Source organism: Camelina sativa, chromosome 4 (genome assembly GCF_000633955.1).
Source record: "Camelina sativa cultivar DH55 chromosome 4, Cs, whole genome shotgun sequence".
Lineage (NCBI taxonomy): Eukaryota > Viridiplantae > Streptophyta > Magnoliopsida > Brassicales > Brassicaceae > Camelina > Camelina sativa.
This window is the reverse complement of record NC_025688.1, coordinates 6,517,691-6,536,778: the sequence shown is the minus strand read 5'-3', so window position 1 is coordinate 6,536,778 and position 19,088 is coordinate 6,517,691. Positions and strand designations below refer to the sequence as shown.

Genomic DNA, 19,088 nt, shown 5'->3' with positions numbered 1-19,088 from the left:
ATTATACAGCCTTCACAAAAAACTCCAACACATTGACTTCCAAAATAAGTCTAAGTTAATGATCTAACTGCCTAAGAAAACCAAAAATTTGATTTTTCCATATGTATAATATATAATCATGTCAAAAACATACAAAGGCAAGTACATAACATATATAAAAGAATACAACAAGAAAATCTTAAAAATTATTCACCAATTTGCAATAAATAGGCTTTCAAATTATGAAGACTTCATGTTTATGTCAACCGTGTAGATATAAACTAGCCTCTATGAAGATACTTCCCTTGAACTCTATTTTGTGTGGTCTATTTTTGCAATTACAATTTAATAAAGCACACTGGATGAAGTCTACTAGGATAGTTGACTTCTTTTGTTGTCTTCTTTTGTTAATTTTTTGGTCAGTTTTGCAATTAAAAACATAGAACAGAGTAGACTTCTTAGAAAGTTTCAACAAGTTAACTTCCATTACAGTCTACTCTGATTATTTTTGCAATTGACCAAACCATTGACTTTGTAGTAGACTTCTAGCTAACAAGTAGACTTCATCTATCCTTCAACTAGAAAAAGTAAACTTCGTTGTGGTTAGTTTTGCAATTGACCAAGTTTGACTTTTGCCAAGTAAACTACGTACGAAGTCTCCAAGAATGTTGACTTCGTTTGCAGTCTGCCGTGGTCATTTTTGGGGTTGACCAACATTTTAATTTTTTAATTGGTAAACTTCTTTTGCAGTCAACTTATTAATTTTATATCAATAATATTACGGTCAATGCTTTTATATTTTGGTCAACACCAAAAATAGCCACTATAGAAGTCTATTCTTTTATTATCGTGAGAAGACTTCGTCCGGCAGTCATAACTAAAAAGTCAAGAATTTGGTCAATTGCAAAAATACACCTTAGTAGACTGCAAACGAAGTATCCGACGGAAAGATTATAATGCAGTCTGAACAATATTTTTTTTTTTTCAAATGAAATTAAGGTGACTGAAATTTCAGTCTACTGGCTCGAAACTCGATAAATTTTTAATTGCAAAACTGACCACATAGTAGACTTTACATGATATTATGACGATTAGAATAACAAATGAAGTCTAATTTCGCAAAAAATCAAGGAAAATCATGAAATCTACCAAAAAATAACCTTATCGGTGGTTGTTTCGCAATGCCAAGTACTACGGACGTCTTCTTTAGTCACCACAGAAGAAACCCAGAACCAATTTAATCACTATCCAAGAATCACGACATATGACAAGATGAACGCATTTGCAAATTTTTTTGGATTAAAATGGAGAGGAGATGGAAGAAAATGAAGTTCTCATAGCATTGTGTGTTATTTAAGCTAACAAATTTGGGTTGTTGAAGCATTAAGAGTTTCAAATTTGGTTGTTCATGGTTGTTAGAAAATTGATGGCGGTGGCACAACCGTAAATAAAAGAAGAAGATGAGGATATGGATGTAATAAACATTTTTGCAAGAAATTCAAATAAATCAGAAATAATGGCATTTTTGTGAATATAACGAACACATAAGGATTTAATTGGAAAAAAGTGGCAAATGTTGGAGAGAAAAAAAAGAAAAGTCTAATCTTGCAATTGACTCAAGTTAGGAGTCTTGTTTAGCAAGCATCCCTAAAAATAATTTCACTGTGTAACACCAAACCCTTTCTAAAATAGATTATAATAAGCAAGACCATTTTGTTTTTTTAATAAGTGTTTATTTTCCAAAGAAAAATGTTATATCAGATGGTCCATAAGAGAAAAAAAAAAAAGGATGATATGTTCTATCTATTCTTCTTCAAAACTCATCTCCACTTCCTCCAAAAACTGTTTCACGTCCTCCATTGAAGATTCTTTATCTTCACTACATTCAAATTTCTTGCTCACCTTCTGCAAAAGGTTGACCAAAACACCAAGAAGCATGATTTGTTACTTTGAGGAGCAGTGTTTCTAGATTTGGACAGTTATTGAGCAGAGCTTGCAGAAATTCCCATCTTAGTTTTGGGCCAGTCTTCTTCTCAATTGTCAGCTGACTCATGTTTTTGAACACTGGCATATGATCCTCCGTAAGCACCCCGACAACAAGACCATGTCAACTAAATCATCACAGCAAAAGGCAAAAGTAGTATTCAGATTCAAGAGACTGAGATCAGCAAACCTCAAGAGTTTCTGACTTTAGGACAAGGATCTCAACGTTGCTGATAACCTTCCAAAAATCTGTAACATCACCGGCTACATTCTCTTTTTCTTCTTGCTCTGCTTTTCTGCCAAGTTTAAGCTTGGCCTAAACAAGCTTATCAAAGTTGGTTGTTGGATACTTGCTAGCATTATCATCTGAATATTTAAAGTACAGAAGATTTGGAGTGTCAAATGACACACTCTTAGGACGTCCATTATGGCCTTCATCATCATCAGATTCAGATTCCTAGCAGATCTTTATTCTCTTGAGACTTGTGCTACGCACACAACAAACATCCCGGTCATGCCACCTCATGTCCACCATAGCTAACTCCTCAAGAACAGGGCAACTTGAGAGAAGCTTCAACTGAACATCATCAAGACGAAGAATCTTCAGACTTGGGAGATTACAATCACCTTCCAGGTCAATGATGCAACAATCCCCAGTGCCTATTTCCAGCCTAACTAGTTTCTTGGCCACAAAGACGTCTCGAGGTGGTCCGGACCAATTATTCAGATTATATATTTGTATCTCAATATTTGACACCTCGTGTTGCAAAGCATAGCGTATCCAACCACCAACAGGTTCTCCATCAACGCCTTCAACAAGATACAAAGAGAACTTCTTTACCAAAGCATTTGCTCGCGAAGGCAAAACTGTATCAACAAAGTCGACAAAAGCCAACCCATCAGCACCTTCGTCGTATCTAAATGAAAGGTTTGGTGAGAAGGCTCACGCATAGCGCCAGCTTTTTGAGAGAACGGAGTAGTTGCAGCAAATTTTATTGGCAAGAAAGACAATATGTTGCAAAGTAAACTCTCTGGTAGATTGTCCAAACCAAAAGCGATCCTCTTCCTAGCAGACATAGCGACACACTAAATGCACGACCTGACAATGACAATGAAATGACGTGAGGTTACATTATATTAAAAACGACCAGCAAAAATGTGGCTCTAGCATCAACGCATCATAAGTTCTGTACATCCAAAATAAGAGATGAAAGATTCAAAGTTGTAGATATACAAAACTACATACCGTGTGCTAATGGAAAACCATCATATTGTATCATCCCTAATGCAAACCCCTCAGCACAAAATTTACAATCCTCGCAGAATCTTAGGAGAAATAGAGATGAAAGATTCAAAGTTTTAGCACGTCAATATACAGAACTACAATACTTTATATCCCACAACCAGAGATAAAAGATTCAACAAAGTTGTAGCACATCGATATACAGAAGTACATATTGTACGCTAAAGCAAAACCCTCAGCACAATTAAAAAAAAAGAAAACACAATTCCAGCAGAGTTCTAGCATGTCACTATACAAAACTACAGACTGTAACCTAATGCAAAACCCCTCAGCACAAATTTCGCAATTCTCAGTAGAAGAACTAGACGACATCGCTTGCAAGTTAGTTCGGAACAAGTTTAAAGAACAAGATGTGATCTAAAACCAGCGAAATCGAATCACCATTTCTAAACTCTATCGACTCTATGAAATCCATCGACCGTGTCGTAGATACCAAACAAATTTCATAAGAATCAAGGCTAAACAACACTAAAACACGGAGCCGAATCGAGGAATCAAAACAGAGGAACCCTTACTTCGCATAAGACACCACAGAGAAACGAAATCAAAAGCGATCTGGAGAGTTTTAGGGTTTAGAGAAACACACCTTTTTGTGAAATCCGCGGTCAGGTCTAGAAGAGAAAGAAGAAGGAAACGCGGAATCATGACTCGCTCATCTGATTCTGCTTTGGGACTGAGCGAACCACTCTTAAGTGGACTCCGGTTTAGTCCGGTTTAATAAAACACGCCATTTTAAGCTATGATTTCACACTGTTTTTCTTAATTTGTAAGCATATTATTATTATTCCAAAGCCGGTTTAGGTTTTATAGGAGATTTGTGAAATTATCAGATAATTACTTTTGGATTTGGAGCAACAAGTCATTCCATTAATAACATTGAAACTGTTCACTCTAATTAATTAAATCCACTTCCTAAATACTTACTATATATATATGGGACTCATGGACCATATAATTATTAACATATACTGTACACAACATTTATTTAAGAAAACTATGTATTAATCAAGTAACTAACTGGGATCGGATTGGGTATCTATCTAGATTAGGAAACAAATTTAACCTCGATCTAAAGTTAGTTAGTTTATCCGGATCTGATTTTTTGTTTTTTTTTGCCAGATTCTACCTACTAATCTACTCTCACTTGGGTAATAATTATTCACTTTATATTTTATATAACCAGTGTTAATATTTCTTTTATTCTTTATTTTTTATTTTAATTTTTCTTATATTAAAGTAACACTAAATTTAAATTTAAATATAAATGGGCATGATTATTTAATAGTTTTGAATATAGTTAAATGGTTCTTCTTTTGGCTTAGGTGGACATCATTTCTTTGGTTGGGAGAGATAAAAAATTTCCCTTGTTAATTTCAAATTTAATTGATACACACTAACACACAAATTGAATTTGGCTTAAGTGGTTTTTTCTTATTATCTGACAAAATGAATTGATTTAACGAAAAAAAGGATATAAATATATCAATGTGTTAGGTGGATATCCTTTGAGTAATAAGAAAATGAGTAAAAATCAATTTATTTTAGCCAAAAAATTATTAAAGGAATATATTTAAGATATGTTAATTAGAAAATTGTGACGTTGTGATTTTTTAGATTAATTTTTTCTCGCACTGACAAATTCATTACTATGTAACATGTAAATATTTACGTAAACATTTTTCCGTGCTGCACAGCATGGTAACTATCTAGTTGGTACGTATTTTTGTTTTGAGAACAGTGCATGGTACATAACAATGTTTTATTCATAAACATAAACGTTAAGACATAACTGAAATAAGTAAACATTGGTACGTATGTTTTGTTTTGAGAACAGTACAATTGTTTTTGTTACCAAAAAAAAAAAAAAACAGTACAATTGTTTTTGTGTTCCACTTCCACACACACTCATGCAAACGAGAAGTTAGTGCCCTAAAGCTCCTCGCAAGTTTAATGGATTCAAATTTGAATATGACATTGCCTACGATAGGAAACAAATATTTAGATATATCAAGGACCGCTCTTGGGTGTAGAAAGATTACGGGTCGAATATCTACATTTCAAAGGTAATATATATGATTATATTACGATACTTTACTTTCAAGATTTATCCTTTGTATGGTTTACATATGAAATACGATTCTAAGTCAAAAACATATGCTTTAGTTCATGGATTATTATTAATTAAAAAATTGTTAACATTGCGAAAAATAATAATTTTACTATGTTCACGTGATTGATCTTTTAAATAATCTACTATGGGTGTTTTCGAAATAAAATTTAAAAATTAAATCCCAACAAATGAGAGATGCTTACATGTTATAAGTTGATATCCTTTTACAGTATAAGGAAGAAGATAAAGATAAGACCCCAAACATCCGATAAGTGTCGAGTGAGAAAAAGTGAAAGGAATTTACCATATAATTTAGAAATTACAAAGAAATTAAAATTTATTCATTTCTTTATTGTATCATTAATAGATACAGAAAACTTATAAACTTGATGGTGGAATATCATCTTTATAAACACAAATTAATCTGAAGGCAGTAATAGGATAAGTTTTTCCAGGATAGATACGCACGACGCAAGAAGTAGGAAGTGAGAACACTGCTCTACAACAATCCCTTGTTAGCTGACTGTAATCTTTCTTGTATGCTAATTGCAACGCATGGAAACATCCCGGTATCTGGTCTATGTTGGTTCTCGAACAATAATTTTTCTGAGCTTTCGATTGTTGGAATATTAAAGCCGAGATGAGGATAAACAAAAAAAACATCACTTCAGTTTGTATTAGTTTCATTTTTGAGAAGATTGACAAAGAAACAATTGTTTGTTGGTTCGGAAATGTATGTAGTGAAGAATCTTTTTTTTCGGAATGTATTAGATATTGTATATATAGATGATTGTTTTTTTTTTCCGTCGGAAGTATATAGGTGAAGAAAGAAAGTTTGACTATAAGAATCTTTTTATACCTCTGTTTAACCCATAAAGAGAGTTTGACTACAAGAATATTGCAATGTTTGACTACAAGAATAAATTCCAATTTGTATATTATTTTCAACATTTAAAAGTATATTAATAAAATATTCTGGGTGGGGAAGAATATAGGTTTTAGAATGTTGGTTGAAATATATTTACATTCTAAAAAAGTAAAAATTGTGAAAACCAAATTTAAATATATCAATCTTATATATATTGGTTGATAATTAAATTGTACTATTAATGCCTATAAAATGATCATACGTATTTTAGAGAGAAATGAGATGATGAAACTAGTACATTTCCTTCAGAATTTCAAAGAACACATACATAGTTATATATAGAGCAAGTAAGCACTCTCTGATTTTTACTACGAAACTACTCCCACTAGGCTTTGCTTAGTACTAGATTGTAGCCTAGTTTTACAAGCAACTTAAACCACTCCATTAGCTTAAGTAGACTGATGATTCCATCTAGTTTAGTTTCTCTGATTTCCTTACTTGGTTTGAATACAAAATAGACATTACTCAACATAATCAAGCTGAACAGGATAAATAACGTCGAAGATAGCCCGATCAGTCCTACTCGTTATCTCTTCTTCACCTATAGTCGCGAAATGTCTCTTCATCGCTTTCACGTTCTCTTCGTCCTTTTCGCTTTCTTTGTTAAACGAAGCTTCTAGAAGCTTCTCAACATTCACCGTCGAATGCCCTTCGAGCATAGTCACCACCGTAGACATCGACGGTCTATCCCCCGGAGCTGGACTGGTGCAGAGGATCCCGATCTGAATCATCATCATTGCTTCTCGCATGTTGTAATCTGTTCCTAGCCTAGGATCTACAACTTCCAGCAGTTTGTTTTGCTTCCTTAGAACATGTACCTGTGGAAGACAATGAGATTCAGATCTACTATATGAGTTAGGTTTAGAGTTTAAGTATTTAGGGTTTTAGCTGTGAAATAATGATATATACCCAGTCAAGAAGGTAGAAGATATCGTCCTTGTATTGAGGGCTTCTGTTGCTCTTTCCATGAACGATTTCCAGAGCCACAACACCGAAACTATAGACGTCAGCTTTATCTGTCAAATGGCCTCTCATTGCGTATTCTGGAGCCATGTATCCACTGCAAGTTTTTCTTTGGTTATATATAAGAAGTCTCATAGAGCTGAAACATCTTGTTTTTGATTACTGATAGTTAACTTACTATGTTCCCGCTACTCGTGTGCTCATGTGTGTGTTTCCTTGTTCATCAAGCTTAGCAAGACCAAAATCCGAAATCTTTGGGTTTAGTTCCTTGTCCAGCAATACATTAGTGGCTTTGATATCTCTATGTACAATCTTGAGTCTTGATTCCTCGTGGAGATAAGCTAGTCCTCTCGCTATTCCCATGCATATCATCTGCCTCGTTGGCCAGTTTAGTTCTATCTGAGTCTCTTCAGGACCTTTAAATTTGATAAATTTACAAAAACATTGCTGTTTGAGCAAAACAATAATTTGGATTGGACTAAAAAGGTAAGAAATTAGACGTTTTAAGCTAAAATTAGCTAGGTGTATAAAAGGGTTGACTAACCAAAAAGAGCTCGCGCGAGGCTGTTGTTTTCCAAGTACTCGTAAACTAGCAGAAGCTGATTACCTTCTACACAACATCCATATAGTTTAATCAAATGAGGATGCTGCAAAGCGGAAATCATAGCAATCTCGTTCAAGAACTCTCGATTCCCTTGATTTGATTTTGATGATAGCTGCTTCACTGCGATAACGGTTCCATCAGCTAACATCCCCTGTATTCATACAATGGACAAGCATTAAAATTCATATATCAATGTATATCATTCATCTCCCCTTCTCTCAAATTAGCAATGCCATATCACAGTATGATGCTAACCTTGTGTACAGGACCGAAACCGCCTTCTCCGATCTTGTTTGCCTGATCAAAGTTATCCGTAGCAACTTTGATTTGCCTCAACGAGAACGAACTAATCTGGTAATCTAAGTTCTTAAAATCTGAGGTGAAGAAACACAATTAAGTTAAGGTAGAAACGAAGAGACAAGAACTCAAAATGAATTGGAATATTAAAAAACAGTTTTAATTAAGTGTTTTTTTAGTACCTTTTTCCATGTTACTCTTGGATCTTAAGCAACCTCTCAACCATAATATACCGCCGACTAAAAGCACAAGAAACACTGTTGTAGCGATTACAATACCAACCACTGTACCAACAGAACTTCCTCCACTACCACCAGTTGGATCTACCGATACTGCTGATATTAGAGAACCATATACACCACTCATAGGAATAGCTTGAGTTCCTTTCCCAGCCCACTGCAATCTTATCTCCAGTTTGCCATTTGTAACCACTACCGGAAATTTCTTAACCACAGCTCTTCCCACACCTTTTGCCTCATCAACAATATTGAAATCTTTCACCTCAAGTTTACCCTGCAAATTATAGTATATAGCACACACCAACCAGTTGATTCAGGCTACACAATTTTTTTCTGACAATCAAGAAACACGTTTAGTCAAAAAATTACCTGAACGTATATGTCAAAGAATCGTCTTCCCAAACTGCTTTCACTAAACATAATTTCAGCGAAGTGAAGATTAACCGTATATGATCCCTCTCGAAGACAAAACGCGTAATATGTGAGGGAGATGGCCGAGAGCCGCGCTTGTGTATAAAGCCAAGAATCTAAGTAAGAATTTGTTATCTCAAGCTCTGATGATTTTTCCCATACGGTGTTTCCACTATTCACACGATCATCGTTCAAGAAGTTTCCCGTGTTGCTAGAAACCCACCCGTTTCTACTATCATAGAAACCGTGTTGATCCCATGTGTCACCGTCATACTTAGTCCCATTGATTGTTATTTCATTACCACCACAGTTTATATGAAGGCCGTCGAAAGCTATATAAGAACAAATTATTTGTAGATGCCCAGATAAGCATTCGATATGGTTTTGTAATGTATATATAGCTTCAAAGGCTTACTTTTAGGACAGGTGCTCAGACACGAAACAGTTGAGCTGTAACATATAGTGTGACTGTTAGATAGATACAAAGCTTTAAAAAAAGTTATAAGGAAATTAAGAAAGACTTACGAGTTATTTGCCGCTAAAGGGCTTGTGCTTGAAAACATATTCCTGGAAAAAGAAAAAAAACCTAGAAATCATAAAGCATTATAGCTAATTTGAAACCATGAGAAGTTAAAATGTTTATTGTTCTTCCTACACGGATATATGTTGACATTTCTCGGTTGTAATATCTTTGGAGAAGTTATTGTAACTAAGATCACTGCCATAAAAGATACAATAACCAAAGAAAACATTACTTCTCAGGTTGTAATGTCACACTACGTACAAAGAAACTGTGTTGTATATATAAATGTAGGTGGAAATAACTCACATCGTGTCTCCTTTGTCTGTGATCCAACTTGGTACTATTCCATTTAACTTGTTACTTGTAAAGTATCTGCAAGGTCGCAAAAAAAAAAAATTCATTACTCCATTGAAAGCTTTTAGTGAAACAGAGGAAATAAGAGGAGAGAGCATGCATACATGTAATCTATATCTGAAAGAGCAGTATATGCGTCCGGGATTGGTCCACTAAGTTTGTTAAAGCTAATATCTCTGAAAAATGAGTCTCACAAAGTCAGCTTAAATTCATTTTCTTCAATAATTCGATTTTATGCTTGCCGAAAAAGGAAGGGAAAAACAAAAAAAAAATTACTTACAAATGCTTTAAGGTTCTGCTTCCAATATACGCAGGTAAGCCCCCTGTAAGGTTGCAGTTTCTAAGAATCCTGCAACGTACACAAAATGGTAGTTAGCTAAATAAAGGTGAAAAGAAACCAATACCAAATTCGTTTAGTCTTAGGCTCGAGCTCACAATCTCTTTAAGGATGTCATATTTTGTAGAGGCGGAAATGGAGATTCAGGTCCGCTCAAGTCACTGATTCTCCTACAAAATTACAAATGTGGAAAAGAGTTAGAAATATATATTATTGAAGAGATTGAGAGGCAAAATAATGAATCCCAACACATAAAGTTTGTGTACTTACAAGTCTGTTAAGGTTCCCAGAAGACCAATGGCACTAGGAATCGGTCCATTTAAACCACTTGCTTGAATGACACTGATTGATGAAGCAAAGCAAACATAATTTCAATCTTTTATAAGTAACAAGAAGTGAGAGAATCTCATCATGCTGTAAAGGTTGCTTACAGTCTCTCAAGTCCTGTCCATTTCTGGATGAAATCTGGTATAGTACCAATGAACTGGTTGTCACTAATACGTCTGTAATCAAGAATATGCGAGGTTTTACTCTCTTAATTACCATTTGACATTTGCCCTTCTAATACTTCTAATAACATGTAATATATCTATTACTGTATATGTCTTAATTATTAGTAATTTATATTCACATTAATTTATCAGAATTAATTTATCCATTTCTTGTACCAAATATATCTATATATATATATAAATCTCAACAATTAACGATCACATATTATATAGGTGAACTCAAGCTAAATAAACCAAATCCAATTAGGAAAGTCTTGGGGTTAATATATATACATATATATATATATATATATTAGATGATGCAAATATATATAAGTTATTTTGAGTCCTTAAAATTTTAAAATATTTTGATTGCTCATCTTAAATTCAAAAAGGTGTTGTGTATTACTTTAAAAACATGTCAAAATTGGATCAAATTTTTTATTAGATCAAAACGGGTTAAGATTTTATTAGATCAATTAAAAGCGTAATTTTTTGGATAAAAAATTAAGTGCATATTTATAAAAATAAGAGAAATACCCTAAAATAACACTAAAATAAGTTTTCTATAATATTATAGCACACACTTCATAAATGTTTTGAAATAGCAATATTTGACACATTACAATATTTTTAATTATTTTTTAGAATTTTTGTTTTTAGGTTTGGGTTCTGTAATTTACATGCTATAGTTTTGAAGGTGTGAGATTTTTAGTATTTAGAGTTTAGGGTGTAATTAAAAGTTATTAATTTTGAAATATATTGTTATTTTTAAACTTTAGAGATGGTGTGCTAAATTTGGAAACAAAACTTTAGAGATGGTGTGAGAATTGCCCAATAATGACTCAAGATTAAGTAAAAAATCTCCAACAGAACATATGTTCATAATCAAATAAAAACACAGGAATACTTACAAATTAGTCAGTTTAGTTAGGTTGGCAAATGTACTTGGTATTTGCCCGCTCAAGTAGTTAGAGCTTAGAAGCCTACAAAGATAACACAGACTCTCAATCCCAGCAAAGACCAGTAACTGTTAGAAGAAAAAAGAGGAACAGTTTGGGAGAAGTTGGAAAAAACAAATCTTACAGTCTTTGAATGTTCGGTAGATTCCCGAGCTCTGGAGGTAATTTCCCTGAGATTTGGTTGTATTCCAAGGAACTAATAAAACCAAATGTTCCGGAAATAAAAAAAAAAAAATGGAATCAGAGATTGCCAGATTTTGAGTAAACTGAAACATTACTTAGGAACGAGATCAAAGTGTAGAAGTATCTAGAATTAGTTAGAATATATTTCTAATAACTATCCCATTAGTATGTATTTGTGTATATTCGGAAACTAGGATAATTAGGTTTATCATTGTCATCTCCTCTCTATATAAACATATGTACCTCAACCTCTACTATTATGAGAGTCAATACACAATTATTCGTATCATAAACTCTCATCACTCTTGTCACAAAGAAGTGTACTCACAGAGTAAGAAGGTTGGAAAGGTTTCCAAGTTCTTTTGGGATTGGACCACTTATCTGGTTTCCAAGTAGTGAGCTGCATTTTCAATTTTCCAATAAACATACTCAAACAATCAAAACGTGTAAATAAAGTTCGTATGAAGCGAGATAAGCATTTACGTACATGTTTACAAGTGATGAGTCTCCCCATTTGGGATGAATGGACCCATTGAAATAGTTTCTAGAGAGATCACTGCAGAGAAAGAAGAGTGTGACCGTTAAGTTAGTTAGCGACAGACACCAATGGTGGCCGATAGTAGTAACATTAGAGGGTTAAACATCGGTGAGCGAATCCGCTTACATCTCTTGAAGGAAAGGAAGTCTTGAAAATTCTGTAGGAAGAGATCCTTTAAGGTTTTGTTCCCTGAGAACTCTGTTTTCATTATGATAAGAGGTAAAAGAAACATTTCGAGTTAATAAAAAGGGTCTCCAAATTATAGAGGCATACTATTATTGTAAACTTTCTTACGAATAATTTGATAGATAATAAAATTCTACTTTAACCCACGTTTTAAAGTAATTATGAATTAGTTAGAAATCGATAAAAAAATATTCGTATGAAAAAAAATAATACCAAGAGAAAATGTTAGGAAATTTCCTACCAATTTTCTACAACACGAATAGTCAAAGGAAACACGTAGAAAATTGGTAAGGATTCAGTTGGAAAAAATAAATTCACCAAATTTTATGACCATGTTGATATAGGAACTTTAAGATGATGTAAGGGAAAAAAAAAAAAGAGAAGAATAAACGAACGCACATGCCGGTGATGTGGCAAACGACGGAGGAGCAGTTACAAGTAACACTTTCTGTGAATCGTATACCATTCATCCCCCATACAGATGAACTAACGCCGCATGGATCCACTTCGAAATCCCAACGCACTTGCAACTTCTCCGCTACACCTCTTAACGCATCCACTGCGAAATTAAAATCACAAGAGAACTAAATTTTATACAAGGCACGCACCAACAGAAACTTTATATCTCATACACATACCTTCTTCTTTGGGTGTTGTTGTAGCGGATACGAAGTTGGAGAGGACAAGAAAAACGAAGAAGTAAGGTAAGAGAAGTTGTCGATTGAACGACATTATAACATTCGGGACTTTCTATTATTAGAGGAGACAAATGGGCATTGATTTAGACAAAATGGGCATTTAAGTCATCTACAAAATTTACAAAATTTGTGTGATTCATTATATACAGCAAGAGTGGTCTTTGCCGACCGAGTCAGTCAACAAAGTAGTCTTAGGTATGTAAAGAAACATCAAAGGGATTTTTGTGCCATTAAAAAAAAAACTTATGAAAATACCATTTTTTAAATAGTTTGTTGAATTTGCCTAAAAAAATATTTTAAGTATTTTCAATTTTTTTGCCACAACATGTAATTTATACCAAATACTAAGAACAAATGAAACCGACTAAACCAGCCAAAACGAATAAAACATATATTAAATAGAATTTTGTAACCTAAAAATTGGCAAAATCCACAAACTAAAATCAACAAATATTATTCTAAATAATGGTTATGATTCAAAATTAAATTAGTGAGGGCGACAATAGTTATAATATTGGATGAGCCCATTAATTTAAACAATGTATAAACTATATATAATGAAATGTTGCTGAAAAAAAGAAAAAAAGAAAAAAAAAAAGAAAAGAAATGTCCTTTAACACAAAACTGTAATCTCATTATAAAACCCCAAAGAAGTTACTATAATAAGATGACAGAAAAAAAATTTACCTAAATGACAGAAAATGCTAACACACTTTAAAATAAAAAAATAAAAATAAAATAAAATTAAAAATTAAAAAATTAAAAAAAAAATAGCATACATGGTAGTAGTAGGTTAATAATTCATCTTCATACATACAACATGCTATTCACTCTAAACTTTGTTTTAACGTAGACAAAACCTGATTGTCATGTTATAATAATAATAATAAATAATAAATAGGGAAATTTTAACAAAAATTAAAGAAAATATAAGAAAGAATATTCAAAAGTTCCCGTGGGACACGATTTTGGACCGAAAACATTTTCAAACCTCTCTCCCTGTTGATTAATGACTTTTTGGTGCTTTGGTAAACATCTTATAGGGAGATACAATTTTTTTTCCTTTGTTGGTTTCTAACTGAAATTGATACACAGTACACCATAAATTTGGATTTACATAAATGATACTATTTAATTTCACTAATTTTTTGCAATTCCTCTAATTTATTTCTGTAATCATATATAATTTTATATTCATATCCTACTCTGTTTCATTATTGCTAAATTTAAGATTTATTTATTTATTTGTGGTGTGCAAAAAGTCATTAATGTTTAGATTAATCATTTCCTTTGAGTTTGAGCTAAAAAAAAAAGATTATTCATTTCCTAATTTTGAAAATTGTCTTTTGACTTATTATATAATCCACAATACATTATTCTTATAATGTTCGATCATCTTTGGCAAATACAATGAGTAATTTTTTTGGCTTCGAATGGACCTCGATACTTCGATAGGGTGTGGAAAATTCGAACAAAATTATACTCACAAAGGAGACAAGACATGACATTGAAGAACATGTATATTATGCATAGAGATTATACTTTGCATACACACAAAAAAAATAGAGATTGTAATACACCAAAATAATCTGCAGACCGTCTAACTCAATCTTTGACATATCAAAGTCTTGCAAAAGCAGAACAGATAATCCATATAAGACCAAGTGCAACATGACCTAACCGGACTAATCATGAAAAAGAAAAATAATAAATATATGAAACCGGTTTAGCACATCAGAGTATCAGACCATCTTAGCAATCCTAACCATATATACAGCCTAAATTAGCTAGGGCGCCAGCTTCTGGGCACTCTTGACTGCTCTTACATAGAAATGCAATCTCCATAACATGATGTTGTCCTGAAGAAAACACAGTTCGGTTGAAATGCTGTTAGTGTTCCATTTAAACTTACCAGGACCAGAGAATCAATAGACTACGCATTGTGACTTACCGCCTTATCCAGGTTGACTATAACCTTATCGTTGAAATCTCTGCCATATGATATGTCATGGTTTCCTACTATTTCAGCGACACGGTTGAGATTTCTTTCAGGCAGCTCCTTGATTGAGTTCTGAAGCTCCCGAATTTCACCATGAGTCATAGGTCTGTTGAGTTAACGACAATACATAAGCAACCAATAACAAAGAATGCTATCATTTTTATAAGGTAAACTCTTTAGCTGATCATATAATGGCACTAACTGAAGATCAATTAGACAACACTTATACCTGCAAGTGGCCACAACATCGTCAAGAAGATTCTCGAGCTCCTGCTGCATATTGTCCAGCTTTCAAAAAAAAAAACATATTAGATGTTTGATTTTTTCCGCAAGCTAACAATGTACAGTAGATTCAAAAGTAGAAGTTCATTACTTTGGACAGCAGAATACTAGAATACTGGGACGTTATGTTCTTGACCATATCAGGGTCAGAACTCAGAAGTAGCTGAATGTCATCTTCCTGAAGGTCATTTGAGAAAAGAAGAAAAAGAGAATAACACAACACCCGATTACAACAACAATGCCATGATGGAAACACAAATGTGTATGTTTCAAGCAAGTGGATTAACAAAAATGTAAGTAAAAAGTAAAAGACATACTCTCTCCCTTCCGGATTCTTCAGGAACGAAATTGCTCGGTGAGGATGACTGACATTTGTTCCCTAGCTGTGAAATCAGGTACATAGAGCTCACACATTCCTGCATCTGCAAACCAAATTACAATGATATCGAATACTCCTTCATCATACTAGCAACAAAACCATATCAGAAAAGTGGAACTATGATGTTAATGTACCTCATCAACTTCTGGAGTTAGATTCCTAACACACCGCCTTAACAAGACATTCAACTTCTCTTTCTCGAAATTGGACATCCCAGCTCCTATAACACTCTCAGAATGTCTCTCACTGGCTTCTTGTTGTTGATCATGATGAGAAGAGATCCTCTCACCTTGAGACAAAAGCTCAGTTACTTGAGATCTGTAATTAGTAAAAGAGTCTGCTCTGTTTCTTTGGATTCCAGGTGACAGAGACGCTTCTGCTGTTCGTTTACGCATAGCTTCAATAAACACTGCAATGTGCACACAACACAATTTGAGAAAGAAAAAAAAAACAAAACTTGATAAAGCTATCATAACACCACATATACCATGTATCAATTGAATCTATAATCAAACCATGAACACATAATAATATAACTATGAATTTATAAAAACCCTAGAATTTCTGATTACACAAGTTTCAATCCAAAACTTCGCAAAAAAACTATGAATCTTAGAGTGCGAAATCGAATTGCAAATCAAATTTGAGAAATTTAGCGAACCCAATCGAGAATCGGAATCTCTACAGTGATAGGAATTGAAACGACGCTTGAGGGGAAAAAGGTAAGGGAAGGACAAAGATCAAGGAGACGCGAAACTCACCGTGAAAATATTGTCGTCGGAGATTATTGTCGCCGGCGATTCTAATTGACGGAGAAGCCGAAAAGGTTAAAAAGTGATTTCACGCTAACAATGCAGTGATTAACGTGTTTATGGAACACGTAAGTAGTGAGTCATGGGCCAATCATAAGCTTACGTTATGAATTGAGTATGATTGGGCCTCAATTTATATAGGCCTTAATGTTTTGAGGTCAGTTTTATTATAAAAGTACAACGCTGTTTGTTTGGTGTCAAGCGCGTAAATGGTTAAAACGGTGAAAATATTGAAACTGAGATATGAATGATACTAAGAGAGTAAGAGGCGACGGTGATGTAAGTGAAAGTCTAAAAATCTAAACTATGATCGACCCTATTCGGAAACCTTGTCGACACATATCGATCAAAAGTACAATGCTAGCGTTTGATATTGGAGACGCGCCCATGCAACTAACTAAAACTGTCGCTAATTAAACCAGCGACACCAACGACCGATTTAGAATCAAATAGATATTGCCAACAAAAGTCGCGGTCGCTGATTATCGGTGATGAGAGATGTGACGTTGAAAAAAAAAAAAAAGAGATGTGACGTTGAAATTTCTAGTCACTCCTTTTAATAGCACGACAAGAAGAAGAACATGGTAGATAAAACAACTTAAATGAGTATTCAAACATATATACTAGGTAACTGGATTGACAAACATATATACAGAGATGTGACAAAGGTATTATGGGTGGTGTATTGAATAGTATTTTATATGGTTTGAGTTTTAACATCAAATCCTCAAAAAATATTCAATAATAGTGGATTTTGAAGTAATTAGTTCAATAATATTTGATTTCATTAGACTTAAAAAAAAATCATGATTGAATAACATAGGATTTGTAAATTGTACACAAATCACTTAAAATGATAGATTCAATACACATTTTTAACTCCTGTTTTTGGATTAAACATACTATTATTTTTATTATACTCTCTTCATGTTTTTTTTTTTTTTTTTGACATTATTTGCCTTTTATGGTATGTGTTGAAATTCTTTAGCATCTTTTTCTTATGATATCTTATACAATAATAAAAAAAAAAGTTATTCAAAACAAGCTATGGAATATTAACATGTAGCATTATTCATTTGTGACATTTGTATGTTCTTCTCAAATTAACGAAAATTCTAACAGCTCATACTCAGGCTTTAACAACCGATCAGCAGTAAGCTTATTAACATTCATCAATGATTCGTAGGCTATATTTTCCCTCAAGGTAACTGCAAAATTCTTCAAAATCCCAAGCTCGCTCCATATTCTCTTTCGGGATTCGAGTGACTGGATTTTTAGCTATCAGAATCCGCTCAACGAGTATAAAGCAATAAAGTGTTTGTAAGTTTTAGATTAGAAGAAGAAGAAGTAGAATCAGAAGAGCATAAGAGAATAGAGTTTGCCGTTTTGAGCTTAGGGAGAGAGAGAAGTGTAAAAGTGTAGAAGAAGAAATTATTATTTCTCTCTTGATATTGATATGGTTCCTAGATACAAGCTAATTATAGATAATTGTAGAGAGAATATTCTAAGTAGATGCTGTACACAATTATACATAATGATAGTGACATCCCTTTTTAAACTAAACATGTGATCTTTATTTGACTTAAGCTTCCCACTTGTCTCAAACTCGCCAACGTCTCTTTAAGGAAGGATCTAGATGTTCCTTGACCGTTTGAGACTTCTCATCATGGGCTGGACTCCTTAAGACATGGCATGGTACGGATGGCCCATCTTCTTGTACGGACGGTGGTTGTACGGACGGTGCAGTACGGACAGTGTGGTACGGACGGTGGTTATACGGACAGTGTGTGTATGAGTTCTCATACTCCCCCTCAAGCTTAATCGAATTGAAGTCGATAGAGCTTGGAGATCACGAACACCTACCTCATTAAAAACCTTAGTATAGAAAACCACTTGGGAAAAACTATACTTAAGGGAAAAAGAGTGTAGGTGCCATGTGAGGGTACTCATGGCCGAGTGAGGTCTTTAAGACCAAGTTTAGAATGGATATACTCACACACTTGTGGACTAGGTGCCTTGGTGAGAGTGTCAGCGAGCTGTTCAGAGCTTTTGGTGTGGCAAGGGAGAGTTACACTAAGTTGAATTTGTTCGCGGACCTTATGACAATCAACCTCGATGAGTTTTGTCCTTTCATGAAACACGGAGTTAGTAGCTATGTGTATGGCCGCCTCATTATCACAATGCATAGTGATAGGTTTTGGTGATTTAACTCCAAGATCCTTCAGTAGGGCTTTAAGCCACATCAGTTCGGTAGTCAGTTTCCGCATGGCCCTATAATCAGCTTCAGCACTTGAAAGTGATACCACCTTTTGTTTCTTGCTTTTCCATGTGACAAGGTTGCCTCCAAGGAATGTGCAGTATCTGGTGGTTGATCGACGGTCTTCACGGTCGCCGGCGTAATCAGCATCACAATATCCCACCAGTTCCGTGTTCTCATTGCGTCCCATCCAGATTCCTTGTCCCGGTGCACCTTTGATGTATTTGAGGATCCGGTTCACCATGTTCCAATGATGGACAGTGGGGTTTT

At 34.0% G+C, this 19,088-nt stretch overlaps 3 protein-coding genes and 1 long non-coding RNA gene across 8 annotated transcripts; all 4 read right to left on the bottom strand.

Moving 5' to 3' along the window:
* Positions 1,453 to 4,220, bottom strand: LOC104779978. The gene is made up of 3 exons (XR_766615.1): positions 3,852 to 4,220; positions 3,209 to 3,288; positions 1,453 to 3,061 (listed from the first exon to the last, which is right to left on the bottom strand). It is a non-coding gene; the product is annotated as an uncharacterized LOC104779978 (long non-coding RNA).
* Positions 5,661 to 6,099, bottom strand: LOC104779977. Its single transcript, XM_019244391.1, has one exon. The coding sequence runs from the start codon at positions 6,060 to 6,062 to the stop codon at positions 5,754 to 5,756; it is 309 nt and encodes a 102-aa protein (XP_019099936.1). The 5' UTR covers positions 6,063 to 6,099; the 3' UTR covers positions 5,661 to 5,753.
* Positions 6,537 to 13,211, bottom strand: LOC104779975 (probable leucine-rich repeat receptor-like serine/threonine-protein kinase At3g14840). Of its 5 annotated transcripts, XM_010504418.2 has the most exons (23): positions 13,030 to 13,211; positions 12,791 to 12,950; positions 12,332 to 12,403; positions 12,155 to 12,223; positions 11,996 to 12,067; positions 11,609 to 11,680; positions 11,437 to 11,508; positions 10,463 to 10,534; positions 10,302 to 10,373; positions 10,130 to 10,201; positions 9,975 to 10,043; positions 9,799 to 9,870; positions 9,647 to 9,712; positions 9,473 to 9,535; positions 9,343 to 9,384; positions 9,233 to 9,267; positions 8,776 to 9,149; positions 8,350 to 8,680; positions 8,126 to 8,244; positions 7,811 to 8,021; positions 7,445 to 7,682; positions 7,213 to 7,363; positions 6,537 to 7,121 (listed from the first exon to the last, which is right to left on the bottom strand). In XM_010504418.2, exons 1-23 carry the CDS (start codon positions 13,121 to 13,123, stop codon positions 6,765 to 6,767), a joined length of 2,955 nt encoding a protein of 984 aa, XP_010502720.1. In that variant the 5' UTR covers positions 13,124 to 13,211; the 3' UTR covers positions 6,537 to 6,764. The 5 variants fall into 5 exon arrangements, with proteins under 5 accessions (XP_010502720.1, XP_010502721.1, XP_010502722.1 ...); XM_010504419.2 differs by lacking the exon at positions 9,473 to 9,535; XM_010504420.2 differs by lacking the exon at positions 10,463 to 10,534.
* Positions 14,616 to 16,613, bottom strand: LOC104779974. The gene is made up of 7 exons (XM_010504417.2): positions 16,511 to 16,613; positions 15,884 to 16,158; positions 15,688 to 15,792; positions 15,462 to 15,548; positions 15,318 to 15,376; positions 15,041 to 15,194; positions 14,616 to 14,948 (listed from the first exon to the last, which is right to left on the bottom strand). Exons 2-7 carry the CDS (start codon positions 16,142 to 16,144, stop codon positions 14,877 to 14,879), a joined length of 738 nt encoding a protein of 245 aa, XP_010502719.1. The 5' UTR covers positions 16,145 to 16,158; positions 16,511 to 16,613; the 3' UTR covers positions 14,616 to 14,876.

Excerpts from the sequence above, each read along its gene's own strand:
- LOC104779974 (XM_010504417.2), bottom strand. The coding sequence starts at position 16,144 with ATGCGTAAACGAACAGCAGAAGCGTCTCTGTCACCTGGAATCCAAAGA. Across the intron at positions 15,377-15,461 it reads CTAGTATTCTGCTGTCCAAA|CTGGACAATATGCAGCAGGA; the intron begins GTAATGAACTTC and ends TTTTTTTGAAAG. Across the intron at positions 15,195-15,317 it reads GATGTTGTGGCCACTTGCAG|ACCTATGACTCATGGTGAAA; the intron begins GTATAAGTGTTG and ends TTAACTCAACAG.
- LOC104779975 (XM_010504418.2), bottom strand. The coding sequence starts at position 13,123 with ATGTCGTTCAATCGACAACTTCTCTTACCTTACTTCTTCGTTTTTCTT. Across the intron at positions 11,509-11,608 it reads CTACCGAACATTCAAAGACT|GCTTCTAAGCTCTAACTACT; the intron begins GTAAGATTTGTT and ends TTATCTTTGTAG. Across the intron at positions 9,871-9,974 it reads AGCAGAACCTTAAAGCATTT|AGATATTAGCTTTAACAAAC; the intron begins GTAAGTAATTTT and ends CTCATTTTTCAG.
- LOC104779977 (XM_019244391.1), bottom strand. The coding sequence starts at position 6,062 with ATGAAACTAATACAAACTGAAGTGATGTTTTTTTTGTTTATCCTCATC.